The 26,731-nt window shown below is 38.1% G+C and overlaps 1 protein-coding gene across 5 annotated transcripts in view; it reads right to left on the minus strand.

Moving 5' to 3' along the window:
• Hltf (helicase like transcription factor) overlaps positions 1-14,586 on the minus strand; it is a 51,001-nt gene extending 36,415 nt beyond the window's left edge. For all 5 annotated transcript variants that reach the window (XM_026406610.2, XM_026406608.2, XM_026406609.2 and 2 more), the window contains exons 1-7: positions 14,399-14,586; positions 13,062-13,269; positions 6,358-6,524; positions 5,148-5,281; positions 4,066-4,163; positions 2,498-2,572; positions 2,191-2,382 (exon numbers count right to left, since the gene is read on the minus strand). In XM_026406610.2, coding sequence (XP_026262395.1) covers positions 2,191-2,382; positions 2,498-2,572; positions 4,066-4,163; positions 5,148-5,281; positions 6,358-6,524; positions 13,062-13,269; positions 14,399-14,418 — 894 coding nt within the window. In that variant the 5' untranslated portion in view covers positions 14,419-14,586. The remainder of the gene's footprint in view (positions 1-2,190; positions 2,383-2,497; positions 2,573-4,065; positions 4,164-5,147; positions 5,282-6,357; positions 6,525-13,061; positions 13,270-14,398) is intronic.
• Positions 14,587-26,731: the final 12,145 nt, after the last annotated feature.

Raw genomic sequence — 26,731 nt, forward strand, 5'->3', positions numbered from 1 at the left:
TCAGAAAACATTCCAAAACCAATTTTAAAATAATCAAATACTGACTATCATTCAAGGCCACAGAAGATCCTTATATAAAATGATATATATGCTAATGAAAAATGAGAATCTTTCAGTTAAGAAATGCTTTTCCTCCCTCGCATTATTAGAAAATTATTAGAAGATTTATATTATAAAATACTGCAAGCAACTCAGATGAATGTCATTTATTGAATGACTACTGTTCTAAGATTCCACATTTAACTCAGAACTATTAATTTTATCATAAAACTGTTAACAATTAGTTTGCAAACGAAGTTCAGAGCTAATTTAAAATGAGTCCTAACTCCAGTATGCTTATGAAGATAATCACTTTATTAAATCTGATTTAACAAAACTTAAAAGCCACAACTCATCAAATCATAAGGGGCATGATACTTCCTGTGTATTTTTCTTAAACAAAAACATGTTTACTTTTCAGTTTTCTCTGCAGTGTAATTCATAGTTAACAACACAAAAGCAAACATCTGGCAATGTTAAAGCAGTGTTAAACAGGAATTTTCAATGTGTGGGCCCCAGGACAGTTTCAGGAAAATGGGAGGTCAAAACTGTTTTCATAATACTGTTAAATAAGACCTTATTTAACAAAGTGGGGTTATCATCTTTAAAAAGAGAAAAACAACTGAGTATCTGTTGTTCAAGGATAAAATCTGAACTTTTGCCTGGTGCATTGGCACACGCCTATAATCCCAGCAGCTTGGGAGGCTGAGGCAGGAGTATCACGTGTTCAAAGCCAGCCTCAACAACTTAGTGAGGCACTAAGCAACTCAGCAAGAGCCTGTCTCTAAATAAAACATAAAAAAGGGACGGAGATGTGGCTCAGTGGTTAAATGGTATTCTCTCACAAGAATTGTAATATGCAGAGTATTCAGTAGATATTTGTGAGCCCCTAAGTTCAATGCCAGGTACAAAAAAATACAAAAAAAAAGTCTGAACTTTCAAGTGAAAATCAATATAAAACTTGGGACACTATGAAGACAGCAGTTTCCAAAAATGTAAGTGCTTTTCTAGTAAGATCAGTGGTGATATTAAAGAATGTAAAATCTTAAGATTGTATATTGAAATGCACCAACATTTGGCAGATCAGCATAATACAGTGAATCGATATTTTCCAAATGAGTGAGCCTGGTTATAAAATCACGTGTAGGTAAAACATCTTTGCAATGTGGAAAATATACTAATAATTTTTAATGTACTGCTATTAAAAGTTCACTGGTATGATTTCAAATTCTATATTATAACTATTAACCTGTAATAAACTAATACTTGTTGGATTTCAGCATAGAACCAAATCTATAATTATCTAAAAAACTATCAAAATACTCTTTCCTTCATGACTATATCCATATGAATACAAAGTTTCTTCATACACTTTAACCAAAACACCACACTCACAACTGACTGAAATAAGAAACAGACATGAGAATTTGGGTGTCATCTATTCATCCAAAACATCAGAAAGGTTTGAAAAAATGTAAACAATGCCAGTTTTCTCACCAAAATTACAACTGCTTTGGAATACTTTTCATTTAAAAATATGCTATTAACAAGTACTTTTGTCAACTGTTCTTTTTAATATTTAAAAAACATTTTTAATGTCTAATGCTGTAAAAGCCCTTTATCCATCTTTAATAAATTTTTAAGAGTATAAACAAGTTACTAAGACCCAAAAGTATAAAAATTGCTAGTGTAACTCATAAATATCTATTCAGAATATTCATAAATATCTACTGAATACTCTGCATATTACAATTCTTGTGAGAGAATACCATTTAACTTAACGTTGTCTTTAACCATTTTTTGCCATGCCGGGGACTGAAATCCAGGCCTCGTGCATGCTTGGTAAACATTCTACCACTGAGCTACACCCCAGTCCTGCCTTCACTTTTTTAAAGAAAATCTATGTAAGACAAATTAGCCCAAATTTCAAAACACAAAGAAATTGAAAACTACGTGTCAATGCAATTACTGCTACCCAATTATTTTAACATTCTTTAACCAAACAAAAAAACTGAGTATGATTTTAAGTCAACCCCCCAACACACAAAGCCTGTGTTCTACACTGACACATATGCTTCAACTTCAAAATTACTTTTTATAAAATCATAATCACAAAATAAGATTATATTAACTTAAGAAAAAAATAATTACCAAACCCATATCATCAGCTAAAATTCCTCCATGGACATTTTCTGGTCGGTCTTTCTCAGAAAAATTTGTTATTGTGTTGTAGTATAAGTCATTCCGCTGCTCCCAGAATGGAGGGAGTTCTTGACTGTTCTCCCGAGAGATCATCCAAGACAGAGCTTGTTTCTGATGAGGAAGCAATGGTGTTTCAACAGCCTAGAAACAAGTGTGTCACAGAACTATAGTTAGGTCTTTCCTTTCTCTACATGCAGTACCTAAAAGAGTTTATCTTGTGCAAAGAAATAAGAGGATATTTAAAAATGCCCAATACCTCAGCTGGTTCCATTTCATGAGTTTTATCATCTTCTTTTAAATCTTCAAATAATTTGTCAAATTCTGTTTTAAGCTGTAGTAAACAGGAACAAGAAACACCATTAAGCAAGTCAAGTGATAACTGTACCTAATTCAGAGATTTCATGTCTTTTTCTTTTTTCCCCTGATACTAGGGACTGACCCCAGTAGCATTTTACCAGTGAGTTATATCCCCACCCTTTTAATTTTTTGAGACAGGGTCTTGCTGAATTGTCCAGGCTGACCTCCAACTTGTGATCTTCCTGCCTCAGCCTCCCAAGTGCCTAGGATTACATGAATTCATATTGTTTAATTAACCAGAAGAGTCAAACATTTAACCCTCTGGGATACTATATGGCTCACTGAAGGTAGAATGAACAGCTTTTGTTCTTTGTTGTTGTTGTTATGAAAAAAACTGCAGGGGCTGGAGTTGTAGCTCAGTTGCACAGTGCCTGCCTAGCACAAGTGAGGCACTGGGCTTGATCTTTATTTAGCACTGCATAAATAAATAAATAAATAAATAAATAAATAAATAAATAAATAAATAAATAAATAAAAGGCCTATTGTCATCTGTACTTACAAAAAATAATTTTTTAAAAAAGTAACTGCACTGTAGTTGGAAGACTATAAAACAGAGACCTTGTATCTAAATAAAATACAAAATAGGGCTTGTAGTTCAGTGGTCAAGAGCCCTGAGTTCAATCCCTGGTAACAAAAAAAAAAAGATATAGAAGACAATAAGACTAACACTAGCAGATGGAGATATTAAAATATTTTGATGTTATTTTTAAATTGATCTGTATTTATTTATTTTATACACCATTTCAAATTAACCCAGATAATACAATCCTAGATTATGAATTAGACAAAGTAAGGGCTAGAGCAATGCCAACACTTGGAGTTAATTTTTACCATTGCATTTTCAACCTTACTGAAAGGAGTAGTAAGTTTCAAATTTCGATGTTTTAAATTACCACTTGGACATTTTGAAAATCTCAAATGCAAAACTATCTCATGCAGATCCACACATGTGAATGTTTTGGTAGAATAGGTCCAACCAGCCATGGATCAAAAATGTAGTTAGGCCTATAATGGTTATACCTGTACTGAATATGTAAATATCTTTTCTCCTGTCATTCCTTAAACAATATAGTACAACAACTATTCATATAGCATTTACACATTTACATTACATTAGGTAATATAAGTAATCCAATAACAATTTAAAGTATATGAGAGGATGTATGTGGGTATATAAGGGAATTAGGGATCCTGGAAACTATCTGTGGATGTCAAGGGATGACTACATTCCTTATCACAGTTTTTTAGATAACATTTACAAACAAGTATAACTATGTGTATACATACACACACACACACACACACACACACACACACACACACACATTATATAACAGGTTTATCATTTTAAAAATATAAAGATCATTAATGCCAGCACATACATATCATTCTATTCTTTGACATACCAACCTTCTACATTTAAAATTTACTTTTAGATTTCAGCACAAAATGAAAGAGAAGCACACCTGTTCCGCTGTCATCTGTACTGCAGCATGAACTGGCATACTGTAACTCGGTCCAGCTCTTCCAGAGCTCCAACTACTTTCCAAATTGAATCCCACAGCTATAATTCACAAATAAAAATAAAAGAGTTTTAAAACTCGTACAATAAACCGCATTAAAAATTTCCAAGTAGCTGAGGACATAGCTCAGTGGTGGAGCATTTGCCTAGTGGGTCAAGACCCTGGTTCCAGTCCCAAGCACCACAAAACAATAAATAATAAAAAATAATTTAGGGGCTGGGGATGTGGCTCAAGCGGTAGCGCGCTCGCCTGGCATGCGTGCGGCCCGGGTTCGATCCTCAACACCACATACAAACAAAGATGTTGTGTCTGCCGAAAACTAAATAAATAAATAAATATTAAAACTAACTCTCTCTCTCTCTCTCTCTCTCTCATAGTTCAGGACATCTGTTATTAAAAAAGTACATTTAAAAAAAAAAACAAAAACTAATTTAGGTAAGTGCTCTACCACTGAGCTACATCTCAAGCTCTAGATAAATATTTATAATTAAAAAACACATTATTAAAATAATTCCACAGTACATGAATGAGCTCTTGCCTAACCAACAATTCTTTTCCACCCTCAATCTCGACATTTGTTTTGTCTAAAATGTATCAAAAAGAATCATTAGCTTTGGGGGAATTTAAGAGGGAGTCTATAGAAGCTCTTTGCATATATGTTTGTGAATCCACAGTTAAAACCATGCACCATGTATAGACATTTTGATCAATGACAGACCAGATAAGACGCTGGTACCATAAGATTATATGGCCTAGCAATATTGCAATCTTAGCCTGCATAAGCACACTCTGTGATGTCTGCACAACAACAGTCTCCTAATGATGCATTTCTCAGAATCCATTCCCATTAAGTGATGTATTACTACATTTCAAAAGAAAAAAGAAAAAAATCTGAGATTTCCTCAAAAAGACACCAGGGCTTTCAACACAAATTAGTCTGGCCAATAAAACTCAAAAGACAATAAACAGTCTACAATTCCTGCATTTACAATATTAAATAATATTAAGTTAAATTTTAAACTTACTTTTTGGTGCAGGACCCAATTTAAATCCATGTTTCTTCAATTGATCTAAAACAGCTTTTCTATTTTCTTCTTTTCCCCAAAAAGTCATTTGCAAAGGCATGGTGAAAGCATTGTTTGCACCAAAAGGAACTACCCTATTATATTTAGGAGAGAAAGAGAAGGGGAAATTTGAATAATTTGTTATCCTAATTAAGAATCTGTTAAATATCCCACTGCACCTTCAAATTTTGAATGGAAATAAAGTAGGAAGACACTGACCACTTGGAAAGACTTGAGAGAGAAAAAGGACAGGATAGAAAATCAGCAAGGAACAGAATGTCCAAAGAAACACACCAAGGGATAAAATAGTGCAAAACACAACTGTTTCTACACAAAACTGCAAGATAAAACATTCTGTAAATCCTTTTGACAGTGAAGCCTTGGCTAAAAGAATCACCAAAGGTGGATGCTGGGGGAAGATGGGAAATGACCTGCAGGAACTAGTTCTAATCCAGGATTACTCAAATTCGTTCTCAGTACATGAATATCCTAAGCATTAGAATTGAGGTATGAATATTCCAAATACTTAAGTAGAGATAACAAATATAAACTCCTAAAGAGAAAAGGTAGCCAAGAGGAGTATATCAGAGCTTAAAAAAATAAAAACAAAGAGATGGAAGAAGTGAGACAGCATGTGCCTTAGCTGAAAGAAGAGCTACTATGAGTTCCAGTCAACTGATGGCATGTGGAGATGAGGGTCCGGCATTAGCCAGTCTCCCATTTATAAAGAGAAAAATCTGAAGTTTTCCATTTAGAAAAAAGAACGAGGAAGTAGAAAATGTAGATATCCAGATTTAGATAATAGAAATAAATAAAAATAATTCCAAAACAGCAGGCAAAATGAAACTCACCTACATCTGATCATAGGCTACCAATTTACAACCTTTAATTTATACACATTTCTGAATTCCCAAATCTACATGTGATAAGGTTGGAGAGATGGAGTACACCTCCCAACAGGTGAACCATGGTCTTTTTCTCCATGGTACAACTTAACAGGAAGGCAAGAGGACAGCTATTGGATGGCTACGCAGTAAGAGAACTGGACAGGTTAACTAAAGGGACAGTATCAAAAGGCACCACAACACTTTTATAGGCCTTAAGAGGCCCTAATAAGTTCTAAGATAGCTTTGACTCACAATACGAAAACCAAACTCTAAAAGTACGTTACCCTTCCACTTGTGCCAATTTGTTGTCCATGATATAAGCCAAAGCAGCTGCCAGATCTTTCTTTAAATGTCCAACCTGATTTCCATTCACATTGTTTACTTTAATGGCATTCTTATCATAGGGGTTATTAGGCTCTCGTTGTAATGCAACCATTTCATTATTATTAACCTAACAAGAAAAATGAGCAGATAAGAACATTATATTAGAATTATGAACAAACAATAATAGCTTGACTTCATTATATTTTACCTGGAATTTCTATTCATTTTTTAATGCTACTTCTACACAATTTATTCATCTGGAATCAAACCAGAAATATTAAGGAAAATATTTTACAATGATTCTTTTGTACTAATTTTCTAATTTATATTCACTGTGAAGTTAATAAACCAGTGATAACTTCTGAAAAATAGCTTACCTTTCCTGAGAGCTTACTATATGCCAAACATTGTTTGACGTACACTACATAGTGACCTTTTAAAGCCTCATAATTCGTAGGCATATAATTATTCTCATTTTACATATGAAGAAACTAAAGCACAGAAGTAATTTGCTTGAGACCACAAAGTTAATTAAGTATCAATACTAGAACTAGAACCCAGGCAGGCTACTTCTTGAGCCATAATTCTCTAGAATTTAGAGAGGAAAAAGGCATTTGTAACTCAGAATGGAACTAACATAAGGAAAATATATCCAGCCTCCAACCCATGCTATTTTCTGATTCAACTTGATTAAAAACTGTGAAGATGGCAATGAAAATAACATAAGAACTTCCAAAGTTCTCTCCTCCATGAAAAGCAGCAGAAAAACTGCCCAAACTGATAGAATCAACTTTTCCAGAACTCTGTGAACTAATCCAAGGCTGGCAGAAGTTTAAGGAGTGCTTATCAAGAAAAACAGCTGAATATAAATGCTTCAATCTCCTTCCCAACTCCCCAGCTACAGAGCAGCCTTTAAAAACATCAACCCACTGAGATTCTTACAGCAGCCTGGCATTCAACAGGGTGAGCAGGGTGGAGCTGCAGGTTTTTCAAAGACCCGAAAAGCCACCATTGCCTGGCCCATGCCATGGTTCCCTACAACACTCTGCTCTCTGGCTGTATTTGAATTCTTAGCCCACCTCAGAGGCAGGTGAGAAAGCTTCCTTGACCAAGTGTTCATCAGACACAACTTCACAGGCAAGTATCTTAACGCTATTGCTGCTTGAGGAATGGATAATAATTAGAATAATAATTAAAAAAAAACAGAATAGAAAAACAAAAAGTCTAAACAGAGAAGCTGGAGAATGAGATGTCAATAGGTGCTTTGGAAAGCTCCAATATATCCCTGGCATTCTAAAAGGCCACATGAAAACACAGGACTACCCATTTGACCATGAATGTGCACATTCTCAGCAAAGACCTGAGAAGGCCCTATGCACTTGTCTCTGGCTGAACTCGAGGCATTTAAGAAGCAGGAAATAAAGGCTAAGGCAGAACTGTTCCCAGCCCTGGAGGTTTGAAGGAATGCCCCCAACATACACAGGCACTCTAGGCAAAGGCTAGGAAATCGATTGGTTCTAGTACAACCATTAGCTGACCACTAAGCCAAGTACATGCTTCAGTGACTACACACAATGAATAGACTTTATAGAATTAATTCAGAAAAGTCACTAGCAAATACCAATTACCAAAGCTGGCAATAACAAACAACCCTAGAAAGAGAGAATATAATTTCCAGAGTTGAACATTACTTTCAATGCCCATTTTACACAAGAAAAGCACAAGTCATGCAAAGAAAGGGCAAAGCATGGCCTATACATAGAAAAAACAGCAATCAATATGAACTATACCCTAAGGAGGCACAGATGTTCAACACACTAGAAACAGACTTTAAGTCAACTACTTTAAATATGCTGAAAGACAGCAAATCATTTCTTCAAACATGAGAACTCGATCTCAAAGAAACTCTGGAGTCAGAAAAATTACTGAAATAAAAAATTCAGTAGAGAGGCTTAATAGGTGACTTGAATAGACAGAAGAAATAATCAGTGTAATTTAAGATAGGTCAACTGGGATTTAAACAACAGTACAAAGAAACAATGTAAAAACAAACAAACAGAGCCTCAGAGATCTGTGTGTCAACATCAAGTATACAAACGCATACATAATGAGTGCCAGAGGAGAGGAGAAAGGAGCAGAAAAAATATCACAAGAAATAATGGCTGACAATGTCCTGAATTTGATGGAAAACATTAATCTACACATTTAGAATCTCAACAATCGCCAAGTAAAATCAATTCAAGAGACACACATCTGGACACAGCATCATCAAACTGTCAAAGAATCTTGAAAGCAAGCAGCAAGAGAAAAGCACCTCCTCACATACAAAGACTTGATTTCTCATCAGAAATGAGGGAGGCCACAAGAGAATGGAAAAACTTCTCAAAGTGCAGAAAGAAAAAAATTCAATCAAGAATTTTATAGCTGGCAAAACTACACTTCTAAAATGAAGGAGTAGGGCATAAATGGCACATGCACTGCAATCTCAGTTACCCGGGAGGCTGAGGCAGGAGGATCTCAAATTCGAAGCTGGCCTTAGTAACTTTGCAATACCCTGTCTCAAAGCAAAAAATAAAAAGAGCCAGGGTGCAGCTTAGTGGTAAAGCACCCTTGGGTTCCAGTCCCAGTACCCGCCCCCCCACACACACACAAAGGAAGAATAAATTAAGACATTCCTAGAGAAACAAAAACCAAGAGAAGCCATCACCAAGAAGAAATACTAGAGACAAGCAGAAATCCAAAAATACTAAATACTAACTTGAATCCACATGAAGAAATTAAGAGCAGGTAAAAGTAATTGTTTACACTAAAAAGAAAAGACAGTATAAATGGATTTTTGTTTGTAGTTTTTTTTCTCTTCACCGATTTTTTTTGTGTGTGTGGTGCTAGGGATTGAACTCAGGGCCTTGCACATGCTAGGAAAGTGAGCTATGTCCCTAGTCTCTCTCAACTGATTTTAAAGTGCATAAGACAATTACTATAAATCTGCACTGATGGGTACTCAACATAAAGACATAATTTGTGTAATAAGAGCACACACACAAAAAAGTGGTAGGATGGAGATATCTAGGAGCAAAGCATTTATTGAAATTAAGGTGGCCCAAATCAAACTAGGGACTTACAATAAATTCAGATGTTAACTGTAATCCTTATGACAATCACTAATAACTCAAAATATGTTTTAAAATAAATAAAATTTTATGGTACACTAGAAAATACCAGTTTAATACACAAGAAGGCAGCACTGGAGGCCAGACCTAAAGGCCACATACTGCCTAATTCCATTTATATAAAATATCTGGAGCAGGCAAATCTACAAATTAGGCAGAAGTTCAGCGACACCACGATGGTGGAGACAGGGTAAAAGAAAGCATTGGAGGACAAGACAAGGAGTCAGTCCTCTTTATAGTAAGTCCCACTACCATGACCATTCCTGCCACTGAGGACTTATCACCATGACAACTCCCACCAAAGGTTTGATATTTTAAAAAGACCAATTGGGGTAAAGTGGGCGATATTCTAATTAGGTTTTCTAAAGTAACCAATGGGGGGAAAATTGGAAAATAGATTATTTAGGTACCATAAGGTAACCAATAGTAGCAAATGGGGTAAGGTAGTCAATCAGGTTTGTATAGGGAAAAGAACATCCCACAGCTCAGCATGTAAGACCCTAATTTCCAGGCACTGGGGCCTTAAGCACCTCTCTTTCTCTCTCTCTCTCAGCCCATTCCATTCTACCACAGAGTGCTACCTTCATCTTCAATAAATCTGTATTTTGCCTGTTACTTCTGTGTGTCTTGCTCAATTCTTTGTTTGGGACATCAGGCACCAAGGATCTGGACTTCAACTGGACTTCCTAATGGTAACTTAAGCAAAAGAAAACAGCTGAGGGTACAGCTTAGAGGTAGAGTGCACACCTGGCTCGTAAGGCCCTGGAATTCCAACTCCAGTACTAAAAAAAACAGGACTGGGGATGTAATATAGCTCAGTAGTACAACAAATGCAAGCATGAGGTCCTCAATTACAACCCCTACCCATGTGTATTCTGTTATTGCTTTATAAAATAAATGTGTGGGGTGTGTGTGTGTGTGTGTGTGTGTGTACACATGCACACGGAATGTTGGTTCGGGGCTGGGGGCACTGCTCAGTGGTAGAATGCTTGCTTATCATGTGAGAGGCCCTAGGTTTAAAAAAAAAATTTTTTTTGTGGTACTGGGATCGAAGTGAAAGGTGTTCTAGCATTAAGCTACAACCCCAGCCTGTCCTATTTTTTGCTGCTGGGAGTATAAGCACACATTGCCAGGACCAGCTAAAAAATAATAAATTTGATAGTATGTGGACTATCCTAATTTTTTAATTTCCTGAAGATACAGGAAAATTGCTTTGAACCTCTCCCAGCATCTGTCTACTGATTCAAGACATTTTGCATGGTACAAAGAATTAAGACACAAAAGGATATAAAAACACAAAAAGCATGGCTGTATTCCCAGTAGCTCAGGAGGCTGAGGCAGGAGGATCACGAGTTCAAAGCCAGCCTCATTAACTTAGCAAGGCTCTGTCTCTAAATAAATAAATAGGGTTGGGGATGTGGTTTGGTGGTTAAGTACTTCTGGGTTCAATCCCCAGTACCAAAGAAAGACAGACTTGGGCATGAAAGCTACAGGTTAGATAGTTTATCAGATAAGAACTGATACAATTCTAGCTGGGCACAGTGGCTTACACCCATAATCCCAGGGGTTTGGGAGGCTAAGGTAGGAGAATTGCAAGTTCAAAGCCAGCCTCAACAATAGTAAGAAGACAGACCCTGTCTCTAAATAAAATACAAAATAGGACTGGGGCCAGGTGCAGTGGCACATGCTTATAATCCCCGTGGCTCTGGAGGTTGCAGCAGGAAGATCAACTTCAGCAAAAGCCAGGGGCTAAGAAACTCAGTGAGATCCTGTCTCTAAATGAAATACAAAAGAAGGCTGGGAATGTGGCTCAGTGGTTGAATATCCCTGGGTTCAATCCCCGGCGTCCAAAAAAAAAAAAAAAACAACAACTGATACAATTCTAAAAAGAACTAGAAAAAGAAAAGCCATTTTAAGACTAAATTAAAAGAACAAAGAGTGAACAGACATGGTAAGTGGTGGAAAATTAAAAAGTGAAAAAATATGAGGAACAACAAAGATATAGGTATACAGCAGTCTACAGGGGTGCAGAGTGGGGAGACAGAATATGAAGTCGCTGAAAAAGAAAATGAGCTTTGGAACAAAGCAAACACTCAAAACAATTTACAGAAAATTTTCTAAAACAGAAGAAAACAAATTCACAAAATTAAGACATACCCTAAAAACACTATTAGAATTTCAGGGTAAAAAAATAGACATATCTTTTAGTCATCCTGAAAAAAAAGAAAAATTCCAACTCACTTAAGTGGACAGAAAATCATATTGGCATCAGAATTCCTATGAACATTTGATGCAACATTAGGATATGGAGAGTAATTTGGGCCTAGAATTTTATATTCAGCCAAACTTTCTTTAAGTACAAAACGTCAAAATTATGAACATATAAAAACTCAGGAAAAATTGTTCTTTCCTAAGTCATCTCCTACACAATACAGTTCATAAGATCACCAAACAATTTGAGAAGCTCCAATGTAAACAAAATATGAGACAATAAAAGACTAGACAATACTGGAATATGGAACTTTTACACAAGAAATCTCCTGCAGAACATACTTCAGACAATTAAAAAGATGGTTTGACAAGCTTCAACATAGGAAAAATATGGGGGAATAAAAAAAACTACCAAATCCACAAATTTCTACAAAAGATCTGGGTTTTGCAATAAAACTATAGCATGAAACAAGGAGGAAGGGGTCTTATGACCCATTATAACCAAAAATAACATATGTGCCTTGTCTTGACGCCGATTCAAAACAAAACAAAACAAAAAAAAATCAAAGACATTTTTTAAAAAATCAAGAGAATCTATTTATGGGTAACTTATTAGATAGGATATAAAAATGTAAGACGTGTAAAAATTTTGAGAAATACATATTGAATTATAGTAACATAAAATGATACATTCAGAATTTGCTTTTTACAATACAAAATGGACAAAGAAAACAAAATGTGGGAAAAAACTTTGCTGGAGAATCTGGATCATAGATATAATGTAAATTTATCATATTCTTTTATTTTCATGCATGTTTAAAATTCTTCTTAGTAAACTCATAAAATAAGAGACATAGTATCCAAATGACACAAGAGGCATCCTCAATGACCATAACAAATACAACTCCAACCAGAAAAAGTTATATTCTCTGCCCTCTTCCCTTTCTCTCATACACACATACACATAATTCACAACAGATACAGAATAATAGAGAAAGAAAAGGCAGAAGATACTTTATAGTATCTCTGTATTTTGGGCAAATCTTTTAACCTCAAAGACGATACCTCTCTTAGTTACTGTACGAATCAAATGATGGTGCAAAGCGCTCTGAATATTGAAAGCAAGCTATAAATGCAAAAGAACAGTAGTAAAGTAAGGAAAATAAATTATTTGTTATCTCTTGCTTACATATATTTCATATATCACCTTCTAACACTCTTGTTTTCTAGGTAAATACCACAAATACACCACAATTTAATTTAATATCTACTTTTATACTCACTACTCCTGTATAATAGCGTAGTCCAACTACATGACCTCTCAAAGTTCCAAACAACACTGAATCCAGCTCTTCATCACTAGTTAGGAAGTCATCTGGAGGGATAATATCTTGGAATTCAAAACGTGGAAAGAAAGTTGGATATGAGAGGCGTGGAAAATTTCCATGGACTCCATACTGAACAGTCTGCAAATACTTCCAAACAGGATCCCTAATAAACACACACACACACACAAAAAAAAAAAAAGGCACAGAAAATCCACAGTATTTAACCAATAATTTCTCAAAAATCACAGACCAATAGCATTTATAGATTAATGGTTTCCTCACTTTATTTTAGCAAATAAATAATCTTATGTGGGAATCCCTGTGAACAGATGAATAGCTATTCTGGTTAAAGCTGGAATTGAAGGAGTCCAGGAACCCTACCTGTTCAACACCAGCTCTTTTACCACACCTCTGCCCCAATTCAACATGAAAAACCCAGTAAGGGTTGACAAAACTCTTTTCTAGTGAAAGTCATCTATTGAAATTGAAATGTCTGAACTTATGATTATATGCCAAAATTCCAATGGCGACTGATCTAGAAGTGATTCGCAAAAAACATAACTATTAGACATGAAGCTGTTCCTATCTTTTCAGATAATGCATCCAGCATTCATTACTTTAATTCCCTCCGAAGAGCACGCATTTTATTAAGATCTCCACACTATGCCATCATGGGAAGCAGACCTCAAGCGCCCCCTTAACCAAGCTCCTCCACCCATTGGTTAAAGAAAATTTTTATGGATAATTATTTCAGGAATAGGCATAAAAACCACTCTGGACGATGAAAAATGAGATGTCTGTGCGGGGGCCTCCAGAAGTTTCCACTGGAAGCGACAGTCGCTATTTGCTCTGCGTTTTCCTGGCGCGTCGCGCATTCCTCTTTCAGCTCTTCAGCAAACACATATTCGCACATCTGTGCGTGCACAGGCATGGTGACTATGTGGGGACAGCGCTGCCGTTCCCGGCCTCCGCTGGATTGCAAGGCCTAGCGCACAGTGGGTGTCTAATGGATGTCGTGTGGAATAAAGCACCCGCCGGGCGGCTGAGCGCGACCCCCCGCAGTCCGTGACAGAGCTTTCCCAAGGCCCTGGCACGAGACTCGCCAGAGGAGCTGCTCCTCGAAGCAGAGACAATGCGTCGATTCCTCCCGTGGCCGCAGGAGAGGGCGGCAGACGGGAAACCGAGCTGCACAGTACACAGCGAGCGCGGCGGCAACGCACGGAAGGTCAGGTTCACTTGGGGACGCCGCCAGGCCGTTAGCCCCAGTGCCCCACCCCCTCCGCCCCCTTCACCTCTTGAACATCCAGGACATGGTGCTGCGTGGGGTGACCCCAGGGACGCTGCGCGCCCGCGAAGGCTCTTGAGCCGACTCGGTCAGTTCCTTCCAGGCCTCGCAGCCCAGAAGCCAAGGGCAGGCTCCGAGCGCTGAACCAGGAGCGCAGCGCTGAAGAGCAAGGCGCCGCGCGTCTAGGCGGACGTAGTCGTCGTCTCCGGCTAGCAACAATCTGAGACCCGCGACGCTCCGTGACTGGCACAGCGAACGTCCAATCCAGAGGAGGAGCCTGCGGAGACGACCCAATCGGGATACGGAAGGGAGGGCAACTTCGCCCCGCCCTGTGATTCAAAGACGGCGGGGGGTCCCGGCTGCAGGGGCGGTTCCATCCGGGTTCTTCCCCGCCCCCAGGGAGGGCGCGCGGGAAAGCCACGCGGCCTCGAGTGCGAGCGTGGTGCCTGCGGTGCTCGTGGCGTGTGCTGCGTTCCCTGTCCCCACCCGGGGGAGACAACTCTCGCTAACAATGTTGCCCCCGAAGCCCGAAGTCTAGCCGCATTCTGCAGGTCCGACCTCACATTAGCTCTCATTGCTTGTCATATCTGATGTACAATATGGTCTTCACATAACGGGTTTCTCATTTTAGGAGACCAGAGGCAATCAGTGACAAACTGCTTTCCTTCATTTTCTGCCGCCAATGCTGGAACTTAGCGCTGACCTTTGTTATTTTAAAGCCTGGTCGGTGTATGTGAGACATATGGAGTTCAGAAAATGTTAAAAGGAATGTATAGATTGGCTTTTCCATTTTTTGTTGTTCTAAAGGAAATTTTTCATGTTTTTGGTACAAGATATACATAAGATGATAGCGCAACTAAGGTGGTTGACCATAGCTGGAAGTGGCCTCAATCAGTCCCCAGGATGCATATGGCTCCCGTGGAAGCAAAATTCGTGCCTGGGCCTGCTGCAGCCTAGAGCTGGAGGTGCTGGGCCTTGGCCTTGAGGGGCTGAGAAGATGGTGCTGCCGGTAAAACCAGCTGCACCCTCATCAGGGTAGGAAGTTGGTGGTGGCACTGAGCTGCTCGTGGGGCGCAGTGTGACTGTCAGAATTGCTGCACCAGAGAGGAAATATGTTTGTACATGTGGTAAGTATTAACACTTGCTCTCCATCAAATGGTCCATTTTATGCTCCCATTTGCAGAGTATGAAAGGTGGTCAATGAAAGTTTTTCAAGAGGCGTTCATTACCTTAAGGGGGGATTAGATTAGATTACCATAAGCCAGCAATGGAATGAGAAAGTGTGTGTGTGTGTGTGTGTGTGTGTGTGTGTGTGTGTGTGTTTTGCTGGGGATGGAATCCAGGGCCTCAGGCATGCTAAGCCTGCACTCTACCACTATGCTAAATCCCTACCCCCAATGACATTTTTTGAAGCAAATTTATTACTTAATTTAACCAAACAGAAGTTAATGAGGAATGTAATGATAATAGCATTTTCAAGTTATTCCACTTTATTGAAAGTTTTAGGAGGCAAATGGCAATGCACTTCAACTTTATTGTGCCAGACTCAATAGATTTTTGGAAAATATGCCAGAAAATACCCAGACTGATAATATTTTGTGTGTATAGTTAATGAAGCCATATTCATTAGACGGAAAGATAAAATCCCAAATGTAGGAACATGGCTCTTTCAAGACTTAAAATCTGTGAATAACAACTGTCCCATGGTTAACAAATGTGGTATATAAAGTAATATTTGCTACTTAAAAATCAAAACTTTTTTTCACGTTGTCAGCATTTTTACATCCCAGAATCAAAAAATGAACTTGAGTATTCTTTGACTTAATCATTCTTCTTTACTTTTTATTTTCCAAAAGCAAGCACAATTTGTACTGTTTTGATTAAAATGCTACAACTTATCACACTAGATAATGTTTTCTGAAAAATAAACATTTGTAACTGGAAGAACAGTAGGGTGGCTTATGTGTTGAATGAGTAAGGAGGAGAGATGGCACAAAAAGAGGAAGGAGAAGAAAGTCAAGGCCAGATGACATAGGAATTTATGATCCATCTACAGTATGGATTTGTCCCCTCCCTCCCACTCCAGCTTTAACTCCCTTCACTTCCCAATGCCCCCCCCATAATGTCCTTAGTAATTTCTCTGAAAACTATGAATATTTCCATGTATAACAAAAAGACCATTATCATATCTAGTAAAATTAATAACGAATCAATCCTCAGCATCTCCTAGTAACTAATTCATAATCAAATTTTCACAATTAATTAAAAAAAACTTTAAGAAGATGAACACTCAGATATGTGCCTTCAATACAAAAACTTCCAAGTTTATGTTACATTGAATAAAATTTTGCTTGTTTTGTTCTTTCACCCCAAAGAAAAGAAAGTTCCATGAGGGAGAATTTTCAGGAATGACAGATGGGAGGGTTTTTGCAGAGTAAATTTCCTAAGTGGCTCTTAAGGAAAGGGGCCTGGAGTGCCATCACACTGGATCAAGGTCCAAAAGGGAGGGGTGTCAAAGCCTAGCAAAGTATCCAGAGAGCCCCATAAGAAAAGGGAGCTGTGCCTTATTCCACAGAGCCTAATCTCAGGATCAGAAATGTGGCAGGGCAGTATAGAAGTGAGGAGACTCTGCTAAGGGCCCCAAGGGCAGCCCTGTAGAATCCCAGGAGAGTCCTGCAAGTAGTCTGCAACCCTGTGAAGCAGGGAAGCTGGGGCTTAGTCAGATCTTGGCTCCAGCAAGCAAAAGCAGGAGGCTGGTCCCCAACAATGAGTTGGGAGGAGTTGCATTGGCAGGGGTGTCTGCAGATGAAAAGAGTTCAAACATTACTCCCTTGGAGAATAAGAGGGAGTAATAGAAAACTGAATTTAATTTACATTAAATCTTAAAATGACTAGATTATCTCCCATTGGGTAGACTGAAGGTCTAATATAAGTTCAATAAAAAAAAAAAAACAAAGTTTACCTTTGCATATGGCATCAGTGATTGTAATTCATACATCATGTCCACCCACATCTCAATGAATTGACACCAGATTATATAGCAGATACCTCTGGCTGGTCAAACTAAGGAGTTTTCTTTCTTTCATTCTTTCTTCTTTTTTTTTTTTTTTCTTCATAGTACAAGGATTGAACTCAGGACCTTTGCATGTTGGGTAAATATTTCTTAATTGAACTACCTCCACAGCCCTTTTATCTTTTATTTTGCAACAGAGTCTCCCTAAGTTGCCCAGGCTGGCCTTGGATTTGGCATGCCTGAGCCTCCCAAGTAGGTGGCATTACAAGCATATACTACTATACCTGAGCTATTTTCTATTTTTTGCTGTTTATATGTATGCAAAATGTTCTCATGTTGATATATATTGCTTTTCTGTCAAACAATAAACTCTAGAAGAAATTACAGTAATGAACTATTTTTCAACTACTTTTGACTAATTTTATACTTAAAAAAAACTTTAAAATGAGTACAAGTTCTTTTCTTGTCTCCCTTTCTCTGCTTATTTCAACTCCATACAGAAATATAGTACAATGATCAAAACCAGGAAATGAACATGAGTACAATACCATTTCTGAGCCTAAAAAATTACCAAAGAAGACAATGTAGAGGAAATAGGAGAAAATAATTTGTGACTTAATTATTTGCAGCTAAATCTTCTTACATTTAATCAGGCCCCTGCAGACTCTAGGGCAGAATCCTGGGTAAACCAAAGCTGTCAGGGCAAAAGAAGTGATGTAAAAATAATGCCCTGTTAAATTCCTAATTAAATAATACAATGAATATCAAGCGCCTGCCCTAAAGCAAGAGCTCAATAAATAGTCTTATTATCATTACCATTATTGTTGTAATGGAATTATTGCCTAATGAGTCTTTTGGTGCTTAACAAGGAATAAGGTTGATTGAGAACTGTTTCCTGATTGGCACTCCATCAGCAGGGTTGACCCTAAACACCAGAAAAAGAGTTAGCTGAAGCTAGACATTTTCCCAGATGCATGTCCTTGAAACTGAATTGTTTCTAATCCAAAACCAGGAGACTGTTCAAGCTGGACTCCCACCCAGAGAAGTATGTGGTGCTCCAGATTGCACCCGTCTTTCCCAGGAGATAATTCCTCCCTCCTCCTTTGGACTCTAAATGCTCTTCCGTTGTCCAAGCCCAGAGTTGCTGAAGCATCAGACCTGCCTGGGACTTGTGGCCCCTTTGTCTCCTGCCCAGGGAGTTCTCCCAGTTTCAAAAAAGTAGGGCTCTAAGTCTCACTTTATATTTAAATCTAAGCAGAATTATTTAGGGGTTCTGTCATATCCATGGCTAAAGTTATCTTTTTATTTTAATGAATACTATAAAGATTGGTGAAAATTTTTTTCTGCCTTTTTATAGTTGAAAAATTAAAAGACTAAAACTTTAAACTCTACATGCACTTTCAATATGATTTTAAAAAGACTTTTTTTAAATGTGAAAAATTACTCAGTTTTTTATTGATCATCAACATTTACCAAACTTTTGCATTCTACAACTAACTATACAAATGTGAGAATGAAAGTTTAACTTTCCATTTCAATGAGTCTTTTAGAAAGGTTTTATTTTTTAATGCAAAATATCAAACACATCTCTCAACTTAAAGAGAATATAAAACATTTCATCAGATTTTTAGAGGAACTTAATCTCCTGATCTAACAGAATTAGAAATTCAAAGAGAATCAAGTTCATGAACATGAAGTTTTAGTTATTACATATTAATATTCTGTTGCTATTGTTTATTAATTTATATTAAATTAACAAATACATATATTTTGATTAATCCAAATGATAACTTTGTAACATTTACAAATAAAATCTCTATTTCTCAAACATTGTTAGTAAAGTGTTGACCTTAAAAAAATAAATAAGGTGGTAAGCTCTCAAGATAAACATTAAAAAATTGATGATATTGGTTAACATATTCCAAGTCAGCTCAGGTGGTTGTCAGTTTTCAGAAAATTCAGCTTATCAGGAAATATCAATAGTTGGATAAACAGAAATTTGCAGAAAACAAAAATAATCAAAAGAAGGATGATATATTTTTATCCATATAATTAATATAGTTGTTTTTCAAAAGAATGACAAACAGGTAACCTGGCTTTCAAAGAGAAATTCATGTAGGATTCTAAGAAAAATTCTGGTAGGATACTACTGTAAAATTACTGCACAACTAGGATGTTGTTATCCTCCTACTAATTCACAAAACACCCCCATTCAGAGAATTACAGAATCATTACACATGTTGCTGCTTTATGCTTCTGGCCTTGAGTTAGTTCCAAGTCCTAAAACAAATGCAACAAAATTACATGTTTTTCAATACCACCCCTGAAGAGTAATTATCCCAAAAGGTCTAAAATCCAAATCCTAATCTCCCGATTCCCAGATTGGCATAACATTCTCAGGTCATGCACTTTAATCTAACAACTGAAAGTGAAAACAAATTAAAAGCTACACAAAAATCAATAGTTAAAAAAAACAACAGCAGCAAACAAAACCAAAGCTGAGCAGGTGGCACACGCCTGTAATCCCAGCTACTTTGGAAGCCAAGGGAGAGGGATCACAAATACAAGCCTACTCTGGGTGATTTAGCAAGCCCCTATTTCAACAGAAAAAATGGCTGGGATATAGCTCAGTAGTAGGTCTATTCTTTAGCACATGTGAAGCCCTGGGATTGAGTCCTAGTATCAGAACCTCAATAAATAAAAAAATAAATGAAATAGATAAATTTTTAAAAAATCAAGTGGTACCATGCTAACAGACTAAAGACCAAAAACAGTTACTTTTTCCCCCTATGAAAGCTATAGGTATCTTAGGACATATGTGAGAAATTAAAAATTTATAAAAACGGTAAAGGGGCTGGGGATGTGGCTCAAGCGGTAGCACGCTCGCCTGGCATGCGTGCGGCCAGGGTTCAATCCTCAGCACCACATACAAACAAAGATGCTGTGTCTGCCGAAAACTAAAAAATAAATATTAAAATTCTCTCTCTCTAAAAAAAAGAGAGGGCTGAACTCACCCTTAAAAAAAAACGGTAAAAATTTTAGATTGGGAATAGAAAACTAAAAATTCATCTCTCTTTGACAAAACCTTGTAAAGGTTGTGTCTGCAGGATAGCACCTCTTCTGAAACTGTTCTTAGTCTGAATTACATATGGGCTTAATGTTCAAGCAGATTGACTTTGCGCTTTTCTTCATGCTTGACTCATAGGTGCAGGGACTTTAGGAGAAGCTTGTTCTGGGTACACCAAGGCTCTGGAACTTCTGTCAGATGATGTCATCCAACACCTACTGTCCTTGCCTTTGTTTCTTTCTTTTTCTTTTTTGTAAATTTCTTATTTATTTATTTATATTTGGTACCAGGGATTGAACCCCAGAGCATTTAACCACTGAGTCACATTCCTAGCCCTTTTTTTTACATTTTATTTTGAGACAGGGTCTCACTCAGTTGCTTAGGACCTTGCTAAATTGCTGAGGCTGACTTTGAACTTATGAAGCTCCTGCTTCATCCTCCCCTGAGCATTGGAATTACAGGCTTGTGCCACCATGCTGGGCTGTTGCCTTTGTTTCTTGACAAGAGCCTCTTTCTATTGTAATTCATTCCTTAGGTGCAAAGACATACTCTTAGATAACTTTGCCCTGCTATCCTGATAGGTAATCATAATTTTTGTAGGATAAAGAAACATGTCCTCTGTCCTTTAATATTCAGGAATTTCTGGACACACTGATCAACACTAGTTTGAATTCGTTCCTTGACAATCCTGACTAACTAGAGAAGCAAAGCAGACAGAGAAAGCTGATGTCAATTTCCCACCCAGATGCTGTTGGAGTCCTCAATACTCCTCATATAGCTCAGAGAAGTGATACCTTGTCAAGGACTCCCAGTGGATGTAATGGGGGCTCCAGAGGTGGCCCAGAAGATGTTACTATATGTTTTTGAAAACTGTTTGACTATTAAATGTATAAAATGTTAACATTTCTATACTTTTTATCCCCTTAGTAAATCTAATTTGGGGAATCTCTTCCAATAAAACACTTTGAAATAAAAAACTTTATGCATATTCACTTGGGTATTATTCATAGTGGTATAAAAGTCTAAACTATATTAGCATACAAGCTGCTGTAACAAACAACTTAAATAAGAGAAAGGTTTTATTTCTCTCTTTTCAGGGACCCAGATGCCTTTCGACCTTGCTCTACCTTCTCTAGAGGATCATTTTCATCTGCATGGCCCACCTTGAGCCTCTGTGACCTCTGTGTTCTAACTCCCTGCAAGGGAGGAAATCAGTGTAGCACAAGTGACATCATCCTAAACTAATGACATGGAAGATGTGCATGTCAGTTTTGATTCATATTCCATTGACTGTTTTTTGGTCAATCAGGTCATTCCTACAGCAAGAGAGCCCAGAAAATGTAGTGACTAGCAGGGTAGTGATGTGCCCAGCCAACAGTCCATATTACCATGGAAGAAAGAAAGAAAAGATTCTAAAGTTTAACTAGTGACCTGCTATAAACCTTAATGTTCAGTAATAAGAGGAATGACAAGCATACAAGATGAAATGCTATTCAATCACTAGAAAAGTGCTGATATTATTGCATTAATATTGCAATAAAGATTCAATATTAGATATTGCAATAAAGTTGCAGAAAAGATTCAAAATTAGAGTCAGGATTATCTCAACGATTATATATATATATATATATATATATATATATATATATATATATATATATAGTTTTAAAATTTAGATTGTAGTATATATAACAAAAACAAGAAATATTCCCAAATGCTCATAATAGTTTCCTTTAGATGGACAAAATGTTTATGCCCACACCACCAAGTCATGGTGAATCCAGAAGCCCATTCTGTGGCTAATACTGCCTAGCTCCATGTGCATGTTTCCTGCCTTCTGCTGGACTTATCCATATCTTCTCTTATAGAAAAGCTTTCCTGTCCTTTTGAGTTTTCTGAAGATGGTAATTTGAAACAAGAAAAGTTTCCTTTATCTTTCTTCAAAGCTGACTTGGGATAAGATCCTGTGCTCCTGCCAGTCTGACTTCCGAATATTTGTGGAGCATGATGAACTGGAGAACCAGACTTGTAGCCCCTGCTGGGAACTTGTCACTGTTCAGGGCAGTGACAAGATAAGTCTGGCAACCCTGAGAGAAATCCTAAGCCTAGAGGGGAGGAGAGGGGAGGAGAGGAGGTCTCCTTCACCAGAAAACGTTCAGATAGATCTCACCCCTTCTCCTCCCACAAACAATTAGCCTCCCAGTTCACGTCCCCTCTCTCCATTTCTTCTTTCTGCCATTCCTTAGACTTTCCACTTAGAATTTTTACCTTTCTTCCATAAACCAACTATAATCAACTTTATATCTAAAATTATTTCTATTTGCCTGAAATACCACTCTGAGAATAAGCATTAGATGAGTCTGAACTTTCATCATCTGAACAGGAAAACCTAAGAATGTAGACCAAAGAAAAAACTGATAAGAAGTGAGGTCTATAATTCGTCTATCAAAAAAAAAAAAAAGATTAAGCCAGTGGCATTGTAACAGTGTTAATTTTATGCTTTGAATATAGCCCTTGGTGCTCTGCCACTGAAACTTATTTTTAAAATGGACATGTTTCTTTCTCTTCCTCTCTCCCTGCTCCTCCCTAACCTACCTCCTCCCTAATCTCAGGGGAAACAGGGTTACTTTTCTTCCCCATCCTAGGCAGAGTCATCTGTCCCTGAGTACACACCCACCATAGGAATAAAGTAATGCAGACTTTGGGGGATGGCACCAGAAGGTATCAGAAATTACTATCTCCCAAATTAACCAGTGGATTACAACTCCAACAGAGAACATCTGGAATGTAGCCTTTGAGTCACCTCTTTAAAAGCCCCCTGTTCCTGCTGATTGGTAGAATAAAGTTTTCAAAAGATAATTTCTTTATAAAAAGAAGATTTTAAAGCTCAACAATAACAGCCACTGAGCTCTTAACATATGACAGATACTTGACAGTAAGCTTTACATATATTTTTTTACAACTTTTAAAATGTTGCATTCAATCCCATCAAGAATACTCAATGAGATAAGACATATTATCTCTATTTTCCAGGTGAAGAAAGCATTTCAAAAGTTATGCATCTTGTCTTACATCACACAGTTTGTCCTTTGCTAGCAAAGCAATACATCTTCTTTTTCCTTTTTTCTCAAAAGTGTTTCCTTGTTGTTGTATCGGCATCCGGACAAGGACCAAGCTTTCAGCAAAAGCATAATAAATGTTTAAAGGGTGACTGTCTGTGATTTATCAATATTGGAGAGAACTTTACATTCTGGGCAAAACCGTACTTCACTTTTTCCTCCAAGATTCATTATTTTATTGCATAGCTAAGGTAGCCCTCAATGTTTTATATTTAATTTTTCATTTTATTATTTAAAAAATATTTATTGGTCACTGTCAGCTCCTGTGTGACAGAGTCTTCTACCAGACACTGGAAATACAGAGGTGACAATGTAGCTGCAGAGGTCACAGGACTGACAGTCTATCAGAGGGACCGATTCAGATCCTCTCTGTTGGTCACAGGAAAATGATTAGATTATTTTATAAAGTTGCTGGGAAGGAGAACACTTTAGAAGGGTAAATGTTTTAGATCTTCAAGGGCCTCTCAAGCATGAGATGAACAGGGGAGTTCCACTGAGTGATAGCCCCCTTTTTCCATTGCCCAAAGTAGCCTCCATCTGCCTCCCCCCACCCACACACACTCTTTATACTTTTAAGGAAGTTGCTTGGGCTCTGCCAGGATGTCTGGGAAGTTGCCCTGTGACAAGGGCCTTCTCTATTAGGAATCTTTCCTCCAGGTATGGAAATTCCTTGGTGACTTAAGAGCTCATACCATTACCACTGAAAGAGCGTTCATTCCCTCAGTATCCTCTGCTCCAGGGCAAGAGACTGAGGTTTCTCCTGCCCACAGTTACCCTGCACCTGGGACCTGGCCCCGATGGAGTTGTATCACTGGAGACTTGGGGTTTCTTCTGCACCGGAGGTTCCCTCTTCCCTGTTCAGCTTGGGGTCTCATATGTTTTCTTCTCTACTTTTAATTGGAGTCAAATCATGACCACGGTTGTATGAATCATTGTTCCTTCCTGGAGATACTTCCTCATCAAGTGGAGAGGAGACAGCTTGGTTTTCACTTTCCTTTCCCTGGGGGCAAAGCTGGATTCCTCCTCTGCTCCCCTTGCCAAGGACACATGCTGAAAACACTGTGAACCCTCCTTCAGCCTAATCAACAAGAATGTGCCAATGCCTGGCTCAGCCTGGCATTGGTTTGTGATCCCATCCCTGGTTTAGAAGAACCCCCAAAGCAAATGCCTTTTTAGTTTCCCTGCCACTTCCCAGAATGCTCCCCAACATCACAATGTATGCTGACAGTTCTGTGGTCAGAAGGAGACTGTGAGTGCTTGTTTCTCTCTCTACCAAAAGCTCCATGTGGTTAAACCAACACTGAAGAACCCCAATCCCCCAACTTCCATGTTTGCATTTCTCAAGTCTAGAAGATGTGTTTATGTCAACCCTTCTCTCCACTTCATTTTGTAGTGTCACATGGGGTTCATCTATTCTAAGTGAGCATTTCGTCCTTGGACAGACACATTAGAAATCTCTTAGTACTAAGGAGATGTAACAAGGGTCCAATTGATGCTTTGACTATATCCCTTGTGGCTTTGAAACTTTCATGGTTTTTTATTTTTCCCAATCTTCTATTCCCTAAACTTCTCCTCCCTAGTCTTCTTTTCTCTCATCTTCTCCTTTCTGATCTCTCCTCCCTAAACTCATTTTTTTTTGTGTGTGTGTGTGAATCACTTCTATAAAAGCCCCCTGTTTCTGTGGATAGGCAGAATCACAGCTTTTGGGACAGGAGTTCCCTGTGTTTCTCCTTTGTGAGCAAAGCAATGAAGCTTCTTTTTCCTTTTTTCCTTGTCTTCATTATTGGATTGGAGTTGAGGATGAGTTTTCGGTTAGAGTCAAGCTCAAAATGTCACTTCCTCATTAACGATTGACTGGTCCCTCCCTGAGCAGTTCCTTTTGGAAACTAAGGCAAAAAAAGGTTAAGTGACTTGCTTAAGAGCACAGTGTAGAGGTACAGACTCTGGATGTGTAAGGGGCAGGCAAGGAGCAGAGACCCATCCTTAAATTCAGAATTTAAGGATTTCCATAATTTTACATACTACTTAGAAAAATGGAATACAATCTCAGAGCAAGGGCTTTGATTTATTCAGTATCTTAAACACAGAAGGAAAGGGAGTCCTTTAAGCCAGTGGTTCCCAAACCTTCTTGTATTTTTTGAATCTTTTTTAAGAATATTGAGACCTGACTTCCATCTCCAGGCATTTTGATTTTGTGGATGAGGAATAATAAATATGGAGAATCATGTGGGGGGAGCTGTGTGGGGGTGGGTGGTCATTGATACCTTTTTCCTGTGCCCTTTTAGGTCTAGCCCAGCTTGTGCAAGGATTGTTTTATCAGTGTGTTACACATTACATGTGCCCACATGCACATATTATGAAAATGGCTGAAAATCCCTTTGGGTTCATATTTTGAATGGGAAAGCATATAAAAGCATATTGTAGGTACAGACTTGTGAAATTTCCCTATCCAATGAATGGCACCAGCACACCCCAAGGCAGCCCAAAGTAATCAACCATCTTGCACCCAACCAATGCCATTCTTTTCCTAGCTTAAGACTAAGCAATTACCTTCATTGGGCTCATCCCCCTGGTCTGTAAAATGGGGACAGTTCTTAACCAGGGGAATGAACTCATACCTCTTGATGTTATCCATCAGACTGGCTTACCAAAAAGTGTGACTTTGCCTTCTAAACCAAAGGGGCAATCAAAACCCCAGTGATCCCTCTGCATGGGATCATGCTCCATGCAGAGGGATTACTGGTGCTCTCCAGAGACTTCTGGCTCAGCTAAGTTATGAGGCTATGTTTGGAAGTTGCAGCAATCAAAGTCATGCTTGGGAGCAAGGAAAAGAAACTGGAAGCTGTTGGCAAACACTGGTGTTGCTCCTACTGGGAAGGTGTAAGAGGAGGCCACTCTGAGGAAGGATGCCCTTGAAGGAAGGGGAAATGGATGTATCAGTTAGGTCCCTTGGCTGTCACTGGTTCTTGTTTGACCTCGTTCAGCCTACTTTCTAGGTCTCAACTTTTCTTCTAGATAATATGTGCATGTTGGAGAAACTGTGTGGGTGGGTGGTCATTGATACCTTTTTCCTGTGTGGGAAGTGTTCCTGAAACAGAAAATTAGATTGCTAGTTTAAGTTCTCTTTAAACCACCAGAGGT

The sequence above is a fragment of the Urocitellus parryii genome, chromosome 2 (genome assembly GCF_045843805.1).
Source record: "Urocitellus parryii isolate mUroPar1 chromosome 2, mUroPar1.hap1, whole genome shotgun sequence".
NCBI classification, from domain to species: domain Eukaryota; kingdom Metazoa; phylum Chordata; class Mammalia; order Rodentia; family Sciuridae; genus Urocitellus; species Urocitellus parryii.